Source organism: Osmerus mordax, chromosome 11 (assembly GCF_038355195.1).
Source record: "Osmerus mordax isolate fOsmMor3 chromosome 11, fOsmMor3.pri, whole genome shotgun sequence".
In the NCBI taxonomy this organism is placed as follows: Eukaryota; Metazoa; Chordata; class Actinopteri; order Osmeriformes; family Osmeridae; genus Osmerus; species Osmerus mordax.
The window spans coordinates 3,406,721-3,428,911 of NC_090060.1; the positions used below are offsets into that span (position 1 = coordinate 3,406,721).

The 22,191-nt window shown below is 42.7% G+C and overlaps 1 protein-coding gene across 3 annotated transcripts in view; it reads right to left on the reverse strand.

Moving 5' to 3' along the window:
• Positions 1 to 22,191, reverse strand: part of gdpd5b (glycerophosphodiester phosphodiesterase domain containing 5b) — a 46,422-nt gene that overhangs the window by 13,005 nt on the left and 11,226 nt on the right. For all 3 annotated transcript variants that reach the window (XR_010877799.1, XM_067246780.1, XM_067246779.1), the window contains exons 2-3: positions 17,469 to 17,643; positions 1,171 to 1,274 (exon numbers count right to left, since the gene is read on the reverse strand). Coding sequence is in view for 2 of the 3 variants with exons in the window: in XM_067246780.1 (XP_067102881.1) it covers positions 1,171 to 1,274; positions 17,469 to 17,585 (221 nt within the window). In the remaining variant the exon portion in view is untranslated. The remainder of the gene's footprint in view (positions 1 to 1,170; positions 1,275 to 17,468; positions 17,644 to 22,191) is intronic.

Sequence of the window (22,191 nt, forward strand, 5' to 3'; positions counted from 1 at the left end):
GCAAGCTGGGAAGTTTGACAGGGGGTCTCAGTGAGCCTGTGCTGTCACAGCTGTAGAGCAGCAGGGGTTAGGGCTGGGGTTAAGCAAGGGCAATAAGCCCCTCACCCCACCCCACACACCGCTAATCACATTCCCAGCCTTATCAGTGATTCCACTGACGACGCAGCAAAGCCACGCCATGATGGCTCCCCTTTGAATAAACTAGAGTGACACACCAGGACCTTTCCAACTGCTGCTAATCCGCACGAGAGATAGATATGGAAAAAAGGGAGGCCTGGGGGCGGAGAGATAGAGGAGGAAAAGATGGAAGACGACGGAAGAGGGGCGAGAAAGGGGGAGGGCGAGGGATGAAGCGCAAAATGGAGAGAAGGAAAATGAAAAGGAGGAGAAGGTAGATGACTGTGTAGACGTGGGATGAGCAGGGGGAGGGGCAGGACAACGAGAGGTGGTGTGCGTGAGAGAGAGAGAGAGAGAGAGACAGAATGACCTTGGGTGACAGACAGAGCAAATTGCACCTTGTACAAGAAACACAGATGCGTCTGTGTGTGTGTGTTCCCTTGCTGTCAGAACCGACAGTCAGTTACACACTGACCTGACAGTGTGTCAGAGTGGATTGACAGCAAATGCAGCTCAATGTATTATTGTGGTGACAGGATTAACTCACCACACCATGACAAGAACAAAGGTATCTCGATTGTATCTCGACCATGAACTATGTGATTGACATCACTCATTATTACATTATGGAGGCGGACTACAGTACATACAGTATACAGTAGGATGTGATCTAATTAAACACCACTGTAAAACATCACATAGAACATTACATAATTACACTGGACGGAGAAGAAATGGTGTGGTATGGTTGAAGTCATAAGGTACACAATTGTATCCCACCCATCTTAAAGACAGTACAAATATGTGCTTATGCTCCATGTTCAGATGCGTCAATGAACAACTGAAGGAATTAGTCTGAAATCAATTTAGAAAGGGAACCTTGTGCTTGCTGAAACGTTTTTCGTGGAAACTGTGGATGAAAGATGACAGCATTGGGAACTCTGGATAAGGACGGTACAACATCCGAGGGAACAGCACCCTCATGAACTATTCATTGAAACTACTAGCAGAGAAGTATTTCAGATTGAGACTGGATGTCAGGAGGCGTCTCACCAGTTGAACTCATTGTAGTCGTTGTGAGCTTCCCACCAGAAGTAGAACCAGACGAGGAGGAGAGAGAAGGTGAAGAGGAGGATGAGGGACCACAGGAGCTCCCACTGTAGAAGACAACACACACCGTTCAGTTTGGACAGAAGGTTTCAAACAATTACAAACTTAAGACTTAATTCTCCCATTTTATTCCAAACCCAATGTCAGGTTTGCAATTAAGCTGAGCGATTCTGCAAATGGGACCTTCACACTACATTTCACCAACAAATCATTAGTCATTTACATTAATCATCGATCAAGACTAAATGTGTTTTTTTTTGTAAATGACATTTCCTACACTCCAATGCAGTATAGGCAAACATTGCAAACAGCGTACATTATTTAAGTTATTAAAACAAGAACACCATGTACAGTAAAAACATGTTCTAAATATAGCTGCAAGCAGCGATTCGGGTTCCTCCTCAAAATGGCAAAATATCATGAAAATGTGCATTGTAGACAGAAGGTCAAGAGTTGGACAACAAGAGAGCAACATCAATTCATGGTTGGCAAACCACAACAGGCTGAATTGAGATTCAAACTCGAGCATTCGGTTGCAGGTCAGCCTCTCTATCCTCTCTGCTACACATCAACTGTTGAGATGTTATGAATAGAAAGGGCAGAGTATTAGCTTTGGGACAAAGTTTAAGCAGCTGTAATTCAGTCATCTTTTGACATATCAAGGTGAAATTGCGCATGGTACTACAGAATAATGTAATCTGGATTCCTGTAAAGGCCCCGTCACACCATAACGTTCTGGTCAACGTTCTATGACGTTAGAAGAAACGTTGGTAATCGTCCATGGTCGCTGGTAGAGCGCTGGTATAGCACCAGAAGAGTGTTGTGTGGACGCTGGTGACGCTGGTAATCGTCGGAGAACGCTGGACCAAAAAAAAAAGTTTTGAACATGCACAAAAGTTCTCATGGAGACGAGCGTTCTTCAACGTTTAATTTTAAACGCTGGATAACGTTTGACTAACGTTGCACGCGTTTGGCTATCGTTAATCAGTCGTTACCCTAGCGTTACTTGGTTGTTATTCATCGTTTGCGAAAAGCAAACTTTGTTTTCATCGTTTGCTTTCGTCACACGTCGTCGCGACCCAGTGACACGATAATAGTTTTCAGGGGTGTCTTACTTGGTCGCTGTTACACGCTCCTCATGCGTCAGTCCCACGCTAGTCATGCGTTATAATCACACGCTAGATGTGTCCACCTTGCCCTAGAACGCTCGAAATTTTACGATTAGAACTTTCAGAGAACGTTAACCAGAACGTTAAGGTGTGACGGAGCCTTAAGGTTTGAAAAATAATCACACTTGTGACAGGCCCAATAGCTGTGGCAGGGTTTGAACCCATGACCTTGCACTTAGCAGTATACCATCTCAGCCCATTGAACTAATCTCAGCAATGGGTAATAGCATGGTCAGTTACTGTATAACAAAGTAAGCCGTTTCTCCTGTGGCAAGCATTGTTGGATTCGGCCTAAGTTTAAACAGCTGTAATTCAATCATATTTTGACATACCAAGGTGAAATTGTTTATGGTACTTCAGAGTGATGTCTTCTTGAACCATATTAGGTTTGAAAAACCATCAGTCAAAATTATATTTGATTTATTGACACAAAGATATTGAGGCAATGTGGACATTTACATAAATACACCCCTTTCAGCCATTTTGCATTGTATTCCGTTTCACCCTATAGGAGGATTGTATTCCACACATACCAAGTTTGAAGACAGTTGGACTTACGGATCAGGGGGAGAGCAGTTTTGTAGGTTTACCCTAATTTTCACTGTACAGCAAAATCTATCATGGCAGACCTTATGGGTCCTTGAGGCTTTTTTGTTCCCCATGAGAAATGAGGCAAGTATATAAATCCAGGCATTTTGGAGAAATGGAGCACAGGAGAAATCACAGACTTCGGGCGTGGCTTATAGCGCCACCTATGGGCGTACGTGGGCCAATAGCGGTCTGGGACTAGTAAGTGACCTGGTGTATCATTGGGCCAAATTTGAAAAAATCGGGTCAAGGACTTTGAGCTATTGAGCCATTTCATGGAGAACTAACAAAAACAGTAGGTTCCCTCCTACCGCAGGAACCCTAATTAGGGTAAATTTCATGCTCAGCAGAAGAACTTCCATTAAGATGCTGACCTATGTAGACAAGTGTCCTCATTAAGAAGTAATAACTTTCATTAACTTAATAGCAAATGAACCAAGTCAGTTGTCAAGCTCTATTAACAGACAAACATACACACAGAAAACGTTTTCCTGACAATTTTTATACCTATTCAGCAAAACATTTAGCTTAAAACCGCAAGTCTTAAGCCTTGACCGGAAATGTTAAACCCACATGAATTGATAACCCTTAGCCCTGAGAGATTGGAGTCTTCACTGACTACCAAAGATGCTTGTCATCGGGATTTGCGCACCGGCATAAAAATGAGCCTGCTGAACTTGTGTCTTGTGAGGTGTAGCCTAGCGGCTAGGACATCAGACAACTCCTCTGAACACACATACTCCTTATCCAGTATACAAACACACCAAAACTCAAACTCAATCTGTGAGTTGTACATTTCCTGTATGCTACAGTACTTATATACCCCCCCCCCCACACACACACACTCCTCCTCCTCTCTATGTAGAGATAGGAGCAGTGAGCATTCAGTAATAATGTGAAACTCCTAACAAAGTGGCATGAATATTCATGCTGATGGATTCATTTTGGGTGAGCTGTGATAATGGGGTACGGTGAGTGTGATGCCAGTAATGGGTAGGGAGGATAAGAGGGTGGGGTTATGTGATCATGCAGAGCAGCTAGAGAGCAGCTTTAACTGGGGAGCAAAGAGCCACATGTGGGTCTGTGGATTACGCAGAGGGTTTCAGTGGGTTGGGAGATTTGGGCTTAAGCATGTGCTGGCAGGGAAGATGGAAGAGTCTCTTGATGCACTGAACTTTATCGTTCTGGTCCTCATTTGCATTTACATATTCATAGAAATTGGATTTGTTGAAATTAAATGTGTTTAGTCAGGACAAATTGTGATGTGTTTAAACTAAATGGTAGTTTATGTTTATATGATCACAGCCATCATAAAAGAAAGCCTTCTTTTGACATTGTAATCCGCAGCTACATGAAACAATCACCGATGAAGCTAGGCATTTTTAATTCCCTTTCGGCTTAATGTTGAGTGCTCCACAGAGGGCTCATTTAATTAAATTCTCTCCTCCTGTGTGGTCTGATTTATGAAACGCACAGTACGTCCTCCAAGCTGTTATAAGTATCGAAACATATCAACTGCTAAGCCTTGCTACTTTGCTGTCATTTGTTACTTTGTTGAAATTGTGCTGCTGTATGGATTGACTGTCCCACAGATCAGATCATTAATAAATCATTTTTAAATTGGATTATTGTTACAATTATAATTGTAAAATGTTTTGATCCCCTGCTGATTTTGTACGTTGCCCACTGACAAAGAAATTATCAGTCTATAATTTTAATGGTAGGTTTATTTAAACAGTGAGAGACAGAATAACAACAAAATAATCCAGAAAACGCTGTCAAAATTGTTATAAATTGATTTGCATTTGAGTGAAATAAGTATTTGACCCCCTCTCAGTCAGAAAGAGTTCTGGCTCCCAGGTGTCTTTTATACAGGTAACAAACTGAGATTAGGAGCACTCCCTTTAAGTAAAAAAAAATCATAAATCTCAGTTTGTTACCTGTATAAAAGACACCTGTCCACAGAAGCAATCAATCATTCCAAACTCTCCACCATGGCCAAGACCAAAGAGCTGTCCAAGGATGTCAGGGACAAGATTGTAAACCTACACAAGGCTGGAATGGGTTACAAGACCATCGCCAAGCAGCTTGGTGAGAAGGTGACAATTGGTGCATTTATTTTGACATGCGTTTTTCTGGATTTTGTTGTTATTCTGTCTCTCACTGTTCAAATAAACCTACTATATAAATGATAGACTGATCATTTCCTTATCAATGGGCAAACGTAAAAAATCAGCAGGGGATCAACAACAACAAAAAATCCCTCACTGTATGACCCAAAACCTCTGACGCACCCCAGGACTGACGCATTTTGAGCAGCAAATAGTTCAAAGAGAATTAAACACAACCCTACAGCACAATGAATAAACATGACCCATATAGGCAATAACAAGTTGCATCAACTCATAAAACAGTAAATTTTATACTTCAGGTCCAGCCACTGAACTGAAACAGTCTGTGACATCACCGCGCCAAATGCAGTGTTGCCAATTTAGTGAAAATAAAATCTTATCTAGCAACAAATAACCAGACTTTTCTGATACTTTGGCAATCTCCGTTTTTGTTGCTGGGCAGCAGCAAAATAACATTGTATTTCCATGTTCTCATAGAAAGTCACACCCCCCTTTTCGGGAGCGGCAACAAACATACATGGACACGTTCAAACAGACAACATAATTGGATGAAGGAATGCGAATGCAATAACAAACATAACGGGCAGGACAGCAGGTGGGATGAAGCGATGACCTACGACGCCACACAAATCTCCTTGAATCTTTCAACGGTCCTGGACTAGGGGTGCAGGCCAGCGAGAGGCTAGCAGCTCTGCTCATCGATTAGCCTGTTCTGGCTGTGGCTCCCATGGTGCTTAATGATTACCAGCACCATGAGGGAGACCTTGGGAACCATGAGAGAGGACATTGTTCACCTGTCAGGTGAGTCCCTCTGGTTGGAGGATAAAGATGGATGATGACTGTGGCAGGCCCAGAGGTTGTGTGCTTTAAGTATACAGCTGACCTATCAATCAACGCCCTGCTCTGCCTCCCAGCATGATGTATAAGACGAGGGGATCACAGGTTTAGAGGGAGATGAGACATCTTGTGATGCACTCATTCCTTCCTGCCATTCCTGTTTGAGAGTTAATCAGTCAGGGGAGTCTGGCGTGATTCTGCCTGCTTGGTGATGACGAAATGCATCTTGTACAGGTTTAAGCAGTTTTTTTTTTGGGGGGGGAGGGTTGGCTTGAGGTATGTGCTGATGCCGTACTGTAGCCTTCAAAGCTGCTTTCCTGCCAAAACACCTCATTTCCAATGCATAAGTATGAGGAAATGGCATTGTAGGGGGGTAGGGTTGACTTAACAAAAGCTTTGAGAGTTTTACAGGCTGAACAAGGACAGTTCTTGGGCAGCTGTGTGTTCTCCAAGTGGAAGTGGGATATGGAAAATCATTTCTTCCACCAGGGTGAAATGAAAACTGCTGTACCAGAGGGGGCTAGAGGGAAGAATGGAAAACCTCATAGCTAAGCCCTGAAGACCAACAGAACAGACTAAAAATAGACGGATGAAAAGGATCAAGAGGTAATTCTTCTCAAAAATAAATTTGGAATCATCCAAATCCCCCCCAAAAGAGGAGTTACGTAGTCCATGGGAATCCACCCCTGCCATGCATGGGATTTCAGTTTGGCATCTGTGTTTTTAAACCCACCTTCATCAGTAAGATGATGACCAATACAAAATGGTTCAAATCAATGCAAATAATTCTAAGCACAATCGTATGTTGAGCAGCATTCTCAAAACGACAAAAAGGCCTTTTCCATGGCTAACAGCTCTTCTTCCAATACTCTCTGTCTGCTGTCTCCATTGATTCAGCCAGGTATGATTGGATGAGGGGATGCCACCTCCCTGTATGAAAACCATGACTGCAAGCAGTCCTTTCAGCTGTTTGTTAAGAGACCATGCTAATATGGACTAGACTAGCCCATAGCCTCATTAAGACAGCTGCATAGGGGAGACATTGATCAAGCACTTAGCCCTTTTTGTATGAGCTAGTCTTGCTAGGCTAACACACTATATACATAACCGGGCAAAAATAAGTGGCTTAGCACAAATGTACAGCTTTGCACAAACTTCAGATGACCTTGAGAACCCTCTACCCCCCACAGACTAATCATTAAATATCCATGAATATTTAAATGTGGTTCTACTAGAGCCTACAGTGTACACACACACAGTGGAGGGGTCCCTGCCCTACTTATGTCACTGTGGCTTGTGGTAGCTAAGCAGAGGGAAAAGCATTGTTCTATGCTAAGGGCTTGGTGTTTCAAATCAAGCGTGCAATAAAGGACGTGGGAATTCCTCTTGAACTAAATGCGTGTGGACATACTGTATAAAGGGGCATGCCTTTGTTCAGGGAGCATTGACTAAATATCAAAGCATACCCAGTAGAGTGTGTGTGTGAAGCCGTGCCCGAAAGGGATTGAAGAATCGTGCTAATTGCAAACAATTAGATTTGAAGTTATGCATTTTTACAAGCAAGCATGTATCAAGTAAGCTTGTCTACCTCTACTTAACATTGCACTTTGCTACATTAAAGAATGATAAAATTTGAGCATTCCACCCACCTGTACAAGTCCTTCAAAGACCAACTCAATAATCAATCTGTTCTAGTTTCACAATTTAATTCCTTCCATTTGGAACAGCAAAGCTGCACATACAAGATATGGGGAGGGTGAAATAAAGATTTACACAAATATGATGCCACGAGTCCTGAAGGCACACTTGTAAATGTGTGCGTGCAATACGCGTGAGCTCAAATAATTTAACAACACTGTTTTAATAGTCATGGGGGGTATTCCAGAAAGCAGGTTATGCAACATAACCAGGTAAGTTAACCCACCAGCTGATTCACAATGTTGCAGCAACCTACTGGCAATGTTGCTACAACGCTTGGTGTCAGCTGGGGAGTTAACTTACCCGGGTATGTCACATGACCTGCTTTCTGGAATACCCCCCTGAAGTGCTAAGACTCCAAGCGGGATGTGTCAGAATATGAAAATGAATATGACAAATCCAGAGCGACAGCAATGGAGAAAGTGAGGTACACAACACAAGGTAACAGCTGGTGAAGCCAGCCCCCCCCCCCCCCCCCCCCCCCCTGTAATCCATCTCTCCTCTGGGAAGGGAGGGGCCAATCGTTTGTTTGTTTATCCAGCAGACCAACAATGTTGGCGGAGGTCCAGGGTTCGAGGGCTGCCAGGTCACTCCCTTCTGTAGAACCAGCTGTCCAGGTTAACACCTAGCTACACCAGGCTGTCTTGACCAAAGAAGAAAACGTGCTTGCATTTACTTGCTTGCATCTTATGTACTGTAGGATACAGTCATACCCTTGAACACTTTTAGGGTGAATATTCAAGGTTGAGTAAAGAAATGTATAGTCCAAATGAAGCACATTACTTAGCTGACCTATGTTTTCGGCTTTAATCAATATGTAGATGCTTCATTATGTCGAAGGTTTAAATTACGTTGAGACTACACGGTTATGCAGGGTTCTGCAGCTTTGGACATTCAACTCTTTTGTACTTCAAAAGTCTTGTTATTTGAGATGTTGGAAGTATGCAGTCCTTGGGCACTCACCCATATCTTGAGAGTTCGACAGGTCAAGTAAACATGAAAGACCTTGGTTAGCCTGCTGACTAAAACACACAAGAACATGTCCTTTGAGAAATCACAGCGTCATGAAAACCAGTCTCTTGAAACCTTGAACAAACAATTACATGAGTTACTTGGACGCAAATGTGATACAAATATTTTTTTTATGCCAAACTTGATTTCCCATCAGGATCTTCACAATGTAATTTAGTCTCCGAAGCTATGATTTATTCAAAAAGGAAGCAACCCAACTAAAATGGAAACTTAATTTTCAGCACAATTTCAAATAACCCACTTTAAAAACACACACCCCACACCAAAAAAAAAGTAACTGGCTATGGCTATATGCTGCATGATAAAACAACTTCTTAATAAATCCTAACTTTGAAAACAACCAACTTGGAAGCAAATGCTGACCTTCTGTTGTTTGTTTTGTTGGCGGGAGCCACAGACTTTAATAACATGTCTACATGGAATTATTCTTCCTCAAAATGGTGGGCAATTATTGTATGTAGACAAAGTCCCTCCTGTCGGGAACTCTGGGTGCAGACAGATGAGGAGGGATTAGAACTGACAGACTGAATAGTCATTTCCCTTTACCTTGGCGAGGGAAAGATCTGGAAGATAACAACAACCCCCCTCCACCCAGACTCCTGTCTGGCATCCAGGACCATTTAAAATCACATGGACAGGTAAATAAACAAATGTGTCAAATCGTCTTTGGCAGTTGGAAATAACCATACAACTAAATGGCACCAACTTCATGACTTCAAATGAAGAATTGTTTGTATACAAATATGCACATTTAATGAGGGGTCCAATAAATCCCATTAACTTCACATAACCATCAACTGGTGTTGTCAAATAATCCACTTCACTAACACGACTCTCCACACCTCATCATCCTTTTAATGAACCAAGAATCAAAGCTCTTGGTCAGTTGTGATTACAACAACCACCGCCCCCTCATCTCTCCAGCTAGCGGCTTCTCATCGCACATCAGATGGGATTAATTCACAAAGACACGCCGTCTCTCTCACACACACACGGACACACACACACACTTCCTCTGCCTGAGTGTCTAGATGTGCGCCTGCACCTTCTGCCTCTGGTCTCCACCTGCTCATCATGTGTGCTGAAGCATACCTCCTAGCCTCCAGTCTCGGAGGAAAACAAAATCCTCCTTGTTAACCTTCAGTCTGGGTTACGTTGGTGGGATGAACGGCCTGTGGAAAGCGTTTTTTGTCGAGGTGTCAAAGCCTGATGACCTTTCAGTCTGTTGGGGAAACAGGAAAGTGCAAAGCCAGAAGACTGCATCCTTTTCCCCATCTTGCTTGCTAAACACTCTCTGTTCTCATTTTGAGCCCCATCCAATATAGGTCAGAGAAAAAGCACACTCACTCAACATGCATGTGCGCACATTTAAACAGGCCAAAGCCATACATGACCCTAAATTTGGAGCCTTTGTGTCAGGTAAAGACTGGCTAAATGGAAACACTTTCAATTATTACTGAGGCAAGATCAACTTGCAGTGAATGACGTGGCTGGCCTTCTTTTAAATGTATAGACTTTTTATTCATACACTTTTCTTAAACAACCCGTGTCACTCGCTGTGCTGTTCAGCAGAGCACACAAAGATGAGGAGAGAAGGAGGCCTCCTGTTCTGTGGATTATGAGAGTTCTATTTCAGCGTGAGACCTTGGGTTTCTCCTGGCTCACTGGAGCCAGTGACACCATCGTCACATGTAACCGATGCCCGTCCCTGATTGGTAAAACAGATTGTGCACTTGGATTATTAAAAGATGCAGAAACATGAGGTTTTCAGACATGAAGAAAAGTCTGTTCAAGTGACAATAATGGTCCAATGACACACAAACCTGGTACCTGTGTCCAATTAGATTCAACAATGCTTGTAATGTTGACCTATGCAGAATTATGTTATGCGTTATGGATAAGGGTTCAAGGGAAATGTAGGAATAGTACTTCCGGCTGCATGCCAGTCCTTCCCTGCAGAAGCCAACTCACTGAAGCTGTGGCCCACTGCCAGCCTGACTGAAGTAAAACACCAGTTGACAAGAGTCTGGGGAGCCTCTGAAGTTCTCTTTCCTCTGATGCACCAAATTCATTTAGTTAGATAGTTTCACACTGGTTGATTTTACATCTTTTTTTAAATGGAATGAATCACCTTTTTTGTTCAATCATTCACCCGTTTTATCTCAGTTACTGGTATCAGTTAATGGGGACATTCATGAAATTATTCACTTATTTTAATGCTGTGTCACATCAAATCAATATAAACTAGAGAGGGTACAATTTCTGGGGAAATTGTAGGGTGTGCTTGCTTGCGTCGGTTGCACAGGGGTCTGTATATTTTATATAAAAATGCATAGGGCCTACTTATTATTTATAAAGATCACATAGATTTAAAAGCATCTTTTTTTTGCTGCTCATTTACAACTCAAAATACGAGTGAAGTGTAGAATGAAATATGATGTCTTCTCATTTCCCCTGCAAGAGGCAGCCTCATCGTTGAATCAAAACGAATACATTTGGCAGACCGGTGTAAAAATTTACCTAATCTCTGACTTAAACGTCCTTTTATGTTTTTCCTTTCTCGTGATATTTTCAAGCATTTAGCCTACTCATTGCATTCATTCATTAATAAAGAACCCCCTTTGAAGATTATTCTACGACGTTACCGGCAGTAGAAGATGGAATCGCGATTCAAACAGTACCATCTGCTAACTGAAAATATGGCCCCCAAAACGTAAATAAGCTTGACATTTATTTAGTGGAAAATCGCTCATTCATAAAAGCTCACTGGTAGCGATCATTGTCAGTAACAACGCAAAATGCGATATAGCCCTGTGTGGAGAAGCCCCGGTAAATTGTACGTACGGAACGTAAATTCCAATAGAAGCAACTCAATCGCTACCAAGACGAAACTTTTGACACCTACGTTGTCTATGTAGGCCAAATATTGACTGAGTTTTAGGGGGGCAAAAATAAAAAATAATAATATAAATAAAACTAGAGAGGATACAATTTCTGGGGAAATTGTAGGGTGTGCTTGCTTGCGTCGGTTCCACAGGGGTCTGTATATTTTATATAAAAATGCATCGGGCCTACTTATTATTTATAAAGATTACATAGATTTAAAAGCATCTTTTTTTGCTGCTCATTTACAACTCAAAATACGAGTGAAGTGTAGAATGAAATATGATGTCTTCTCATTTCCCCTGCAAGAGGCAGCTGACAGGCTGAATCAAAACGAATACATTTGGCAGACCGGTGTAAAAATGGACCTAATCTCTATGACTTGAACGTCCTTTTAAGTTTTCCCTTCTCGTGATATTTTCAGGAATTTAGCCTACTCATATTGCATTCATTCATAATAAAGAACCCCCTTTGAAGATTATTCTACGACGTTACCGGCAGAAGATAGAATCGCGATTCAAACAGTACCATCTGCTAACTGAAAATATGCCCCCAAAAACGTAAATAAGCTTGACATTTACTTAGTGGAAAATCGCTCATTCATAAAAAGCTCACTGGTAGCGATCATTGTCAGTAACAACGCAAAATGCGATATAAGGGGAGTGCCGAACATGTTCTGTCGCCGTTTGACTTCCTACAGCTGTGTAGATGTTTTTGTAGTGTCTCGCGTAGGCTACAGCGTTGCAGTGATACACTGGATTGAAACCACAGGTAATGATAATTTCACCCACAAATCGTTTACTTGTAATCTAATGTCATAATAAATCCTACAACGAAAATGTATATGTGAGGAATGTTTATTTTAACGATTGAAAACAGATACATCATAGACCACTGTAGTATGTGTTGCCCGGGCAACACAGGCTAATGTCATGATGCTAATACTTCAGTGAAATAGTAGACTACTGTTTCCGAAAGTAGATGTACTTCCTTAATAATATCAGCTTATATTGTACATTACACATCACAATTGTGTGTCATATCACAAAGTAAAATGAGTAAATAGTTATCACCCTGGCCTCTTTTCTTGTGGCGTTTCTGCAGCTGCCTTGCAGTAAAGCTATAGTTAGCCTAGCTATCCCCCAAGTTAACAGATGCGAAACGAATGTTCTGCCAAAGGTAGTCACGCGTGTTTTCGTGACATTAGTGCAGACCGGTGTAAAAATTGACCTAATCTCTATGATTTAAACGTCATTTTAAGGTTTTCCCTTCTCGTGATATTTTCAGGCATTTAGCCTACTCATATTGCATTCATTCATGAATAAACAACCCCTTTGAAGATTATTCTACGACGTTACCCGGCAGTAGAAGATGGAATCGCGATTCCAACGGTACCATCTGCTAACTGAAAATATGCCCCCCAAAACGTAAATAAGCTTGACATTTATTTAGTGGAAAATTGCTCATTCATAAAAAGCTCACTGGTAGCTATCATTGTCAGTAACAACGCAAAATGCGATATAGCCCTGTGTGGAGAAGCTGCCCCGGTAAATTGTACTACGGTACAGTACTAGACTACTGCTGTGTTGGTCTTGGTAGCGATTGCGTTGGTTGAATTGGATTTAACGTTCCGTTGTACGGTTTAGGCTGAAATTAATTATTTTCATGAACAGATTGACAACGTTTAGGCTGTGGCAATGAAGTTCAGGTTAGTAGTTAGATAGACTTTTGATTTAAGTAAGGGGAGTGCCGAACATTTTCTGTCGCCGTTTGACTTCCTAAACAGCTGTGGTACTGTAGCTAGATGTTTTTGTAGTGTGTCTCGCGTAAGCTACAGCGTTGCAGTGAGCTACACTGGTTTGAAACCACAGGTAATGGTAATTTCACCAACAAATCGTTTACTAATGTCAGAATAAATCCTACAACGAAAATGTATATGTGAGGAATGTTTATTTTAACGATTGAAAACAGATACATCATAGACCACTGTAGTATGTGTTGCCCGGGCAACACAGGCTAATGTCATGATGCTAATACTTCAGTGAAATAGTAGACTACTGTTTCCGAAAGTAGATGTACTTCCTTAATAATATCAGCTTATATTGTACATTACACATCACAATTGTGTGTCATATCACAAAGTAAAATGAGTAAATAGTTATCACCCTGGCCTCTTTTCTTGTGGCGTTTCTGCAGCTGCCTTGCAGTAAAGCTATAGTTAGCCTAGCTATCCCCCAAGTTAACAGATGCTAAACGAATGTTCTGGCAAAGGTAGTCACGCGTGTTTTCGTGACGTTAGTGACGCAGTGACGTTAGTAACGTCAGTGACTGTGGCTAGCAAATTAGCCACCGTTAGCTTCACTTTTCGCCACAAAAACTTAACTTAAGCTTAAACCATGCAACGGAACGTAAATTCCAATAGAAGCAACTCAATCGCTACCAAGACGAAACTTTTGACACCTACGTTGTCTATGTAGGCCAAATATTGACTGAGTTTTAGGGGGGCAAAAAGAAATAAAAATTATAATATATATGTGAGAGAACAAAGGTTGTGCTCTCGCCGAAGGCTTGAGCACACCCAACTATGTAAGAGAACAAAGGTTGTGCCCTTGCCGAAGGCAAAGCACACCCAACTACGGTCTTTAATATTACCTTGACTATGGGAGTGAAGGCAAGATTTGTTTTGTCAGTGTACCGCATGACCTGTGTATTTGCTCTAGGATTGCTGAGGCTGCAGAAACTGGCTCATGAGGAGCTAAATTCATGTGACGTTGTTATGCCCTGACATTGACGTAATTCTGTGACCACAGTACCTAAATGTATCCTTCTAGCTGGCACAACCAAAACCATTGGAGATTAGAGAGTAAGCCAGTAGTCACATTTTGGCAGAGGAGATTGGCTGGGGCCGCAGCAATGCACCATGGGAGGTTGACTACATCCGGCATCAGTGTGCGCATGGACAGCTGACTGGCAGTTACTCCCAGCGGGTCAAGAGCTACACATCTCCAGGGGCCATCGCTGACGGCCAAGAAATGCTGACGAGGCGGTACCCCATCTACCAGGCGAAAAGACAAGAGCACAACAGGAAACCAGAGCACAGGAATCCGATTTCCTTTCAGGATGAGGATGAAAAACCCGTATCTTTATGCGCTACATTTTTGGTTGGCCTCCGTCCAGCCTGATCATCCTCTCTGACCCCCTCCAACAACACGCACAAAGAACATTCCGGAAGGCAAACAGGCCTCAATACCTTGATAAACTCTTCCTGTAGACACCATGCCTGGCTCGTTAAACATGCCCCCTTGTTTCTATTAATAGAAACACTGACACTTAACTGGCACTTAGTTGTGTTCATTTGCATCGCGTGGCTCGTGGAATGATGCAAGCCCGAGGTAACGCTGGTCACACCCTTGAGGAACTGAACTATGTTGTGTTTGCAAACAGACATTTCTATAGCCGAGTCTGAACAATTCCTCATATACTAGGTTAAAGCCCATAAGCCTTTATTACATACTTGATGGACAATAATGAACTTTCAATCTCAGTCACAGGCTGGATGATTTTAGTAGACATCTGGTAGATATCGAGGCTTTCAAACAACAGCCACAAATAGATGAATTTGAGCCTGCAAGGGCTTAATTGCAAATCAATTGTCATCAGTGCTTAAGAGCCAACAGGACATTGGACGGAGCACTGCTACGTCAGACACTGCTACAACTCAAGGTTATCAATTTAATGGATAGTTTGGCAAGGTTGTATATTAGATTGCTCTTTATAAATCATTGTGGAGAGTTTACAGTGAGCACACGTACACTCAGCCAACTGCACATATGTAACCACATCAGAACCTTGTGATATAAACTCCTAAACAGTGCCACAGTCATGAGTGAGCTAGCACAGACCAATGGAAAATATGGTTTCCTAAGGCTGAGCTCCTATTGGCTAGAGCGGTGGTTCTCAACCCTGGTCCTGTGGGACCCCTTGTCCTGCATGTTTTTGATTTTTCTTGTCTCCAACACACCTGTTTCAAATGTATGTTCGTTACCAGGCTTCTACAGAGCTCGATAACGAGCCATTTATTTGAATCAAGTGAAAGCAGGGAAACATCTCAAACATGCAGGGCAGGGGGTCCCTGAGGACAGGGTTGAGAACCACTGGGCTAGAGGATCTATTTTCATTACAAATCATTAGGGTTCCTCCGGTAGGAGGAAACCTATTGTTTTTGTTAGTATTCTTATTATTTTTCCTCTTCTACGCTAAATGGCTCAATAGCTCAAAAAGTCCTTGACCCGATTTGTTCAAATTTGGCCCAATGATACAACAAGGTCAATCACTACTCCCAGACGGCTAGTGACCCATGTACGCCCATAGGTGGCGCTATAAACCACGCCCAAAGTCTATGTGATTTCCCCAGCGCCCAATTACTCCAAAATGCCTGTAAATTGGTATACTTGCCTTATTTCTCATGGGGAACAAAAAAAACTCAGGTCCGCCATGATAGATTTATCTGTACTGTCCAAATTTGGTACAACCTTCAAACCCTTCTCCTCATGAACCATAGACGCAATTGACTTGAAATTTGTAACAGATGTGTAGAATACATGTCTTTATATAAGGTGACATGGAATAAGAAATGCAATCTAAATGGCTGAAAGAGGTGAATTTATGTAAATGTCCACATTGCCTCAATATCTTTGTGTAAATAAATCAATTATATTTTGAGTGATGGTTTTTCAAACCTAATAGGGTTCAAGATGACATCACTCTGAAGTACCATTCGCAATTTTACCTTGAAATGTCAACCGTTTCTTCACCTTTGTCCCAAAGCTGACCAAAGCTAATACTCTGTCCTTTCTTTTTATAAAATCTCCACAGTTGGTGCGTAGCAGACAGGATAGAGAGACTGACTTGTAACCTTATGCACATGAGTTCAAATCCCCATTCAGCCTATTGTTGTTGGCCAAACATGAAGTAGTTTTGCTCTCTTGTTGTCCAACTCTTGATCTTCTACAGTGTGTTTATAATATTTTTCCATTTTCCATTTCCATTTAGTAATTTAGCAGACGCTCTTATCCAGAGCGACTTACAGTAAGTACAGGGACATCTCCCGGAGGCAAGTAGGGTGAAGTGCCTTGCCAAAGGACACAACGTCAGTTGGCATGACCGGGAATCGAACTGGCAACCTTCGGATTACTAGCCCGATTCCCGGAGGATGCGGAGGACCCCGCATCGCTGCTTGCAGCTATATTTGAAATTATGTCTGTTTGACCTAGAGGGCATCCAGACATGTTTTAATACCATTTCCGTTGGAGAGGGTGGGTTATCATCAAAAGCAGGAAATCCCATCATTGAGGCTCATATGATACATTAGGTAATGAAAGATATTCAGCTGTGTGGTTGCTGCGATGTGGTCAATATCCTCTGTTAAATGACAGCAGCCCAAAATCTGAAGCGAAACAGATGGCTAAAGGGCAAATAAATCCCTATGAAAACCATACTGTGTGAAAACGTAATGTCCCCCTCCACTCTGCTAGTGAAATGAATTGGGTGAGTGCATTAAGAGGTAGAGTGGACTGGAGCAGAGGTGTATGGTATAAGCCAAGCAATGGCTGATACCGTAAGATCATGTTCCCGTCCCAATCAATACTTTCCAGACGTGTTGTGCAAAACAAAAACGTCCACAAGTAACCCCCTGCGTTGGCCTGAGCACGAATTTCAGATCACACCCTCGACATGCTGCTCACGGTTCAAGCCTTCGCTTGACTCCTCACACAACCCCAGGCCACCTTCTAAAACACAAGGCACATGGTTTTATCTCCCAAGAGAAAACCTTAACCTGATCCCAAACGTTTTCCCTACAGGGAAAAAAAAGGGGACCGGTATAAAAACCTGCCCAGCTCACCTTGGTGGTGTCATCATGTGACCGCTGGTAGCGTTTCCAGCGGCATCCGTAGATCCCAGTTAGACATGACAAACACAGTTGACGCTCGTAGACCTGCAGGGGTTGGTGCTTCACCATGCTCCGTCAGTCCTGGCCCCGCCTCCACGCCACTAACATCCCATTAACCGCTGGGATCCTGGGAGGCACAGGGAACACAGTTAGCAGTGTGTCTACAACATCATAAGTAAACATAGCAAACACAGAACTAATGCGCACTTGGGATATTCTGGCAGTGTTTCCCCTAGGTTTACAGCTTTGGGGGGGGGGGGGGGGACTCACCCTACTTGCCTCGGGGGGAATGTCCCTGTACCTACTGTAAGAGCTGGATAAGAGCGTCTGCTAAATGACTAAATGTAAATGACACGCCGTCGTGTAAATAAGAAATAACATAAGGCCATTTAGTTTGTTTAATAAAAGAGCAAGCTATAGACCTGTTTTATAGGAAAGGTAACCTTAAATGACATATTTTGTGATCAGGCAACATATATATATATATTTTTTTCTTTTTTTCTTTTTTTGTTGTTGATTTTTTTATCTAAAAGGGGGGGGGGGCGGGGAGCCCCCCTAATATGATGGTAGGGGAAACACTGTCTGGTGAATCTTGTCAACATAAAAGAGGCTACTGAGCAGAGCAGTTGTGTGCAATGAAAAGGGAATATGAATAAGGTTGCAAAGAGAGGGAGCATTTCCTGCAGATATCCAGAATCTCTTGATTTAAGATTTCAAGCCTCATAGGTTATCTATTATCCTCTTCAGCTGTAAAATGTGTTGACCAAATTCAAAGCATACAAAGACAAGGTGACAAAGGCTTTCAGACATGTTAAGACCAGACACCGTACAAGCACCTTAGCTTTGAAACCACACAAAGAAGCACATTCAGATTCCCTGCGTCCGTCTCCAGTGACAACTGTCTCCGGCCGTCATGTTACCTTCATCAATATCTCTCAAGGTTGGAGAAAATCAAATCAAGTCACAATCGAAAAGGACAACGCAGAGAGATTCTATTGAACATCTTATTTAAAAACAAGTCGCTGTCACACGCTTGGGGATGAAACTTCCTTGGTCAGCAGCCGTCTAGGTCGACATGGCCCCAGGTGGACTCCTGTCAGCCTATTAATTGTCAGCGGCATGCCTCAAGGATGCGCATATGGTGCCTAGCGGATACAGGCTGGCTTGGGCTTGAAGATGGCCCCATCACAGCTACGGCACTCAGGGACGCAGCGAGGCCTTGCACACCGGCGAGCCGCATTCTTTCCAATCAAACCTAAGAGCGATAATGACGTTAGAAGCCCGCCGTCTTTGATCACAAGTGTGTCACGTGACTCCGGGGACGTGGTGTAGCACGCAGCGCCTGGTGGGTTTTCAGCGAGATATGGCAGGTTGATTACCTAACGGATTACTGTAACCGACTGTGAGCCCACCATGGGGTAATTGGAGCATGGATAACTAGACACTGATAAAAATGTATGAAGGAAGTAAATGCTCAAACACACAAGGTGATTACTTGACTGATACTTGAGGCTACACAGTTTATAACAGCGCAACATGGTCTTCTTGGGGCGTCATACTGACATTGATTTTGGACTAAATCTCTTACTGTATTTTCCTCAAAGCAGTAGCCTTTGGGATTGTTTTAGTGAGGAAACAGGCTGAGCATATTTAAACGTTAAATACCCTCATCAGGCAGCAATCAGACTGGCCGCATGTTGCATCTTTGCGGGGGGGCTATGCTTCCTGTCATTAGAGAGTCTCCTGTGAGGAGGGTGGGGCTGCTCCCAGGGACCCTGTCACACCTCATTGGGAGTCTGGGTTTAGACCTCTGGCACAGCCCCGCCACTGAAACCCCTAGCTGGAACAGTAATTCCTCCGTGGTACAGCTCTCCAATCACACCTTAACTGGAGAATGCCTGTGGCACATCTCTACCTCATATGAGGATGTTGACTGTGTACAGTTTAATTGCTTCATGAATAAAGCCAGCCCCCCCCCCCCCCCCCCCCATCCCTGGATCTTTGCTAGTCCAAAGATCAGTATCCAGAGAAGGTTTTATACAGTAAGGTCAAGGTCTAGAGAGAAAAAGACACTGCATAATTAACCAGATCCTGTCTTCCTGTGCAATTCTGGGCTACTATCCTCCTGCACGTAATACTGATATGGAGTTTCTCCCTGGGCAGGATCATACAGTAAGAATGATTGTGTCTAAAAAGGAAATCAGGAATACATTTTAAAGCCATTTCAGGTCATTAGGACTGATTCACAGTCTTGTTAAATGATGCAGGCTTTTTTTTGCAATAGTAACTTAAAACGCTTCCTCTAGAAACGGAGAAAGGAGTCAGGATTCCAGAAAACACCGCCAGAGAGATTCAATTGATTGCGCAATAACAGGTTAAAGGCAGGGTAGGTAATGTTGTTGAAAAGCACTGTCATATCTGCTGAAATAAAGGTCACATCCTGATAGCAACCAATACATCTAAAGGGTTGATAGTATAACATTTATATAAATCTGATATCTGTGGGCGTCACAGGACTGTAATAAATACAAATCAGTTAGTTTTGACTGAACAAAATGATTGGACGGCATTCGGACCATATGCAATGATTGGAAGGGCTACTTGTCTGTCTACCTACCCATCTCCCTGCAGTAGTCAGGCAGCAGGTTTATGTGTTTTGGGTGAGTGGCTTGGAATGGAGGGGGTGGTATATTTTGGTTTGAATACTTTCAAACTCAAGCCAAAATGGCTAGTTTTGCAAAACTTACTTACGGGGCCTTTAAATGATGCAGGCTTTTCCTTGGAACAGTTACATTACGCACTTTCTTTATAAACAGGAAAAAGTAGTCAGGATTCCACAAAACACAGCCAGAGAGATTCAACTGATTGCGCAATAGCAGTTGTTCAATGGAAGGAATGAGTTTTCCTAAAGGCAACAAAGTTGTTTTTCCAGTTTACCATTTGTTTAATTGAAATACTGTTTCCCAAACAGGTGTTCTCAGCCAACAAAAGGCTTTCCGACCAAATTTACTAAGGGAACCGTCAGTGGTCAACTAATAAAAAAAAGTACCACCATATACAAATGCTACAATGACCCCTGAGGTCAATAAAGTAACTTTTTGTACGAATGTTGCAACTTTTATGACTGAGCAGAAGGTCATGGAACGTTAGGGATTAACAACTGCTGATGTGTAAACTCAGACAAATCATTCTTGTCTGGACATGCAGACGTCTCATAACGACAACAACAACAACAACAAAGGATGGCTAGCTACTCATTAATCATTTACAGCCTAATTACTATTACACAATTGACCATATCCTCCATAAGGAAACATCAAGGTGATTTTTCAAAACATGCTCATCAAAACATTAATTTCATTTTATCTCCCACATTACCATAGCGAGGGATGAGTTTTGACACCGCTGGTTTAACACCTTGGAGGTGTAAACCTTGTGTGTCTCACAGCCTCAGTGTTAAAGCCCTTCTCCTCCTCAGGTGCTGGTTGAATATGGGCAAAATTTACCAGAGAATCCTGGCAGACTGCATCTGAACTGAACACACAAACCCAAATGTTACACTGCAGATCATTAATATGTGAGGAACAATATGGGGAGTAACTGAGACAGTGTTGACAGAATTTGTGAAGCCGCCCAGAGACTTTTATCCAGGTTAATGTGTTTTAGAAATGAACTTGTGAAACGAAATGCCCTTACAGCTTAAAGCTACCCGAAGTCACACAGATTTCCTGAATATCATGTAACGATGACCATGAAAAACTGAAGTTAGCCACCATAAGACGCGTGGGCCAACAAGAGCCACTAGTTATTCACGGCTGCCAAAACTAGCCTTGCTCTTGTGCTACAAAACCTGTGGATGCCAAAATATTTGTCACAGGGCAGCACACGATTCACTGAAGTCTGTCTTAATATCAAGGGAGACAGACTTGGGGTAGGAAGGTCCCAAAATGGTCGGCAACTCCTATTCTGCTGCCTCATTTCCTCCAATCAAAGAGACGGAGAGAAAAACAGTCTGCAGGGTAGGAAATGCTTCAGCAGTTTCTCAGAGAAGGGGGCGCTTCTCAGAACCAGTGCGTGGAGGCGGAGGCTGAGTCCACAAAGCACGGGCCGTCTGCCTGACCAGAGGTCTCCCAGGTCTCTGGGTTCAGGGTGGAGGCTGGACGGTTAAGGAGACCTCTCCCAAGGCTATTAGCTAAGAAAATATACACTCCAGAAATGAGCTGAACCTACAGTAAAGTGCTGAGACAGAAATCCTTTTTGAGTGGGATTTTGTTTAAAAGTGTAGCACCGATTGCTAAACTATGAGGGTAAAACATTGTTAGTTCACTTCTGTAAACACTCCTTGCTAGTCTTTTAATGGAACCAAATCAGAAGCCACCCCCTGGTCCCCATTTTTCATACAGCAAGTGCCATGAACACCAAAGCCATGCATCTCCATAGAGGCCTGACTCAGGGACTCAACCCTACAGTTGACTGTGCAAGATCTGCCTTAACAAATAAGCCTGATGAAAGCCCATTAGAACGACCAGCAAGCTTAGTAATCAGATCATCATTGTTAAAGCCAGCTCAGTGTTGACGATGCATCACCGGGGCTGTGGGGACGGTTGTGTCATGTCAGCTGTGACACCTCTTCTGTCATCTGACCCTCTTCCATGACTCATCAACAGCTTGATTC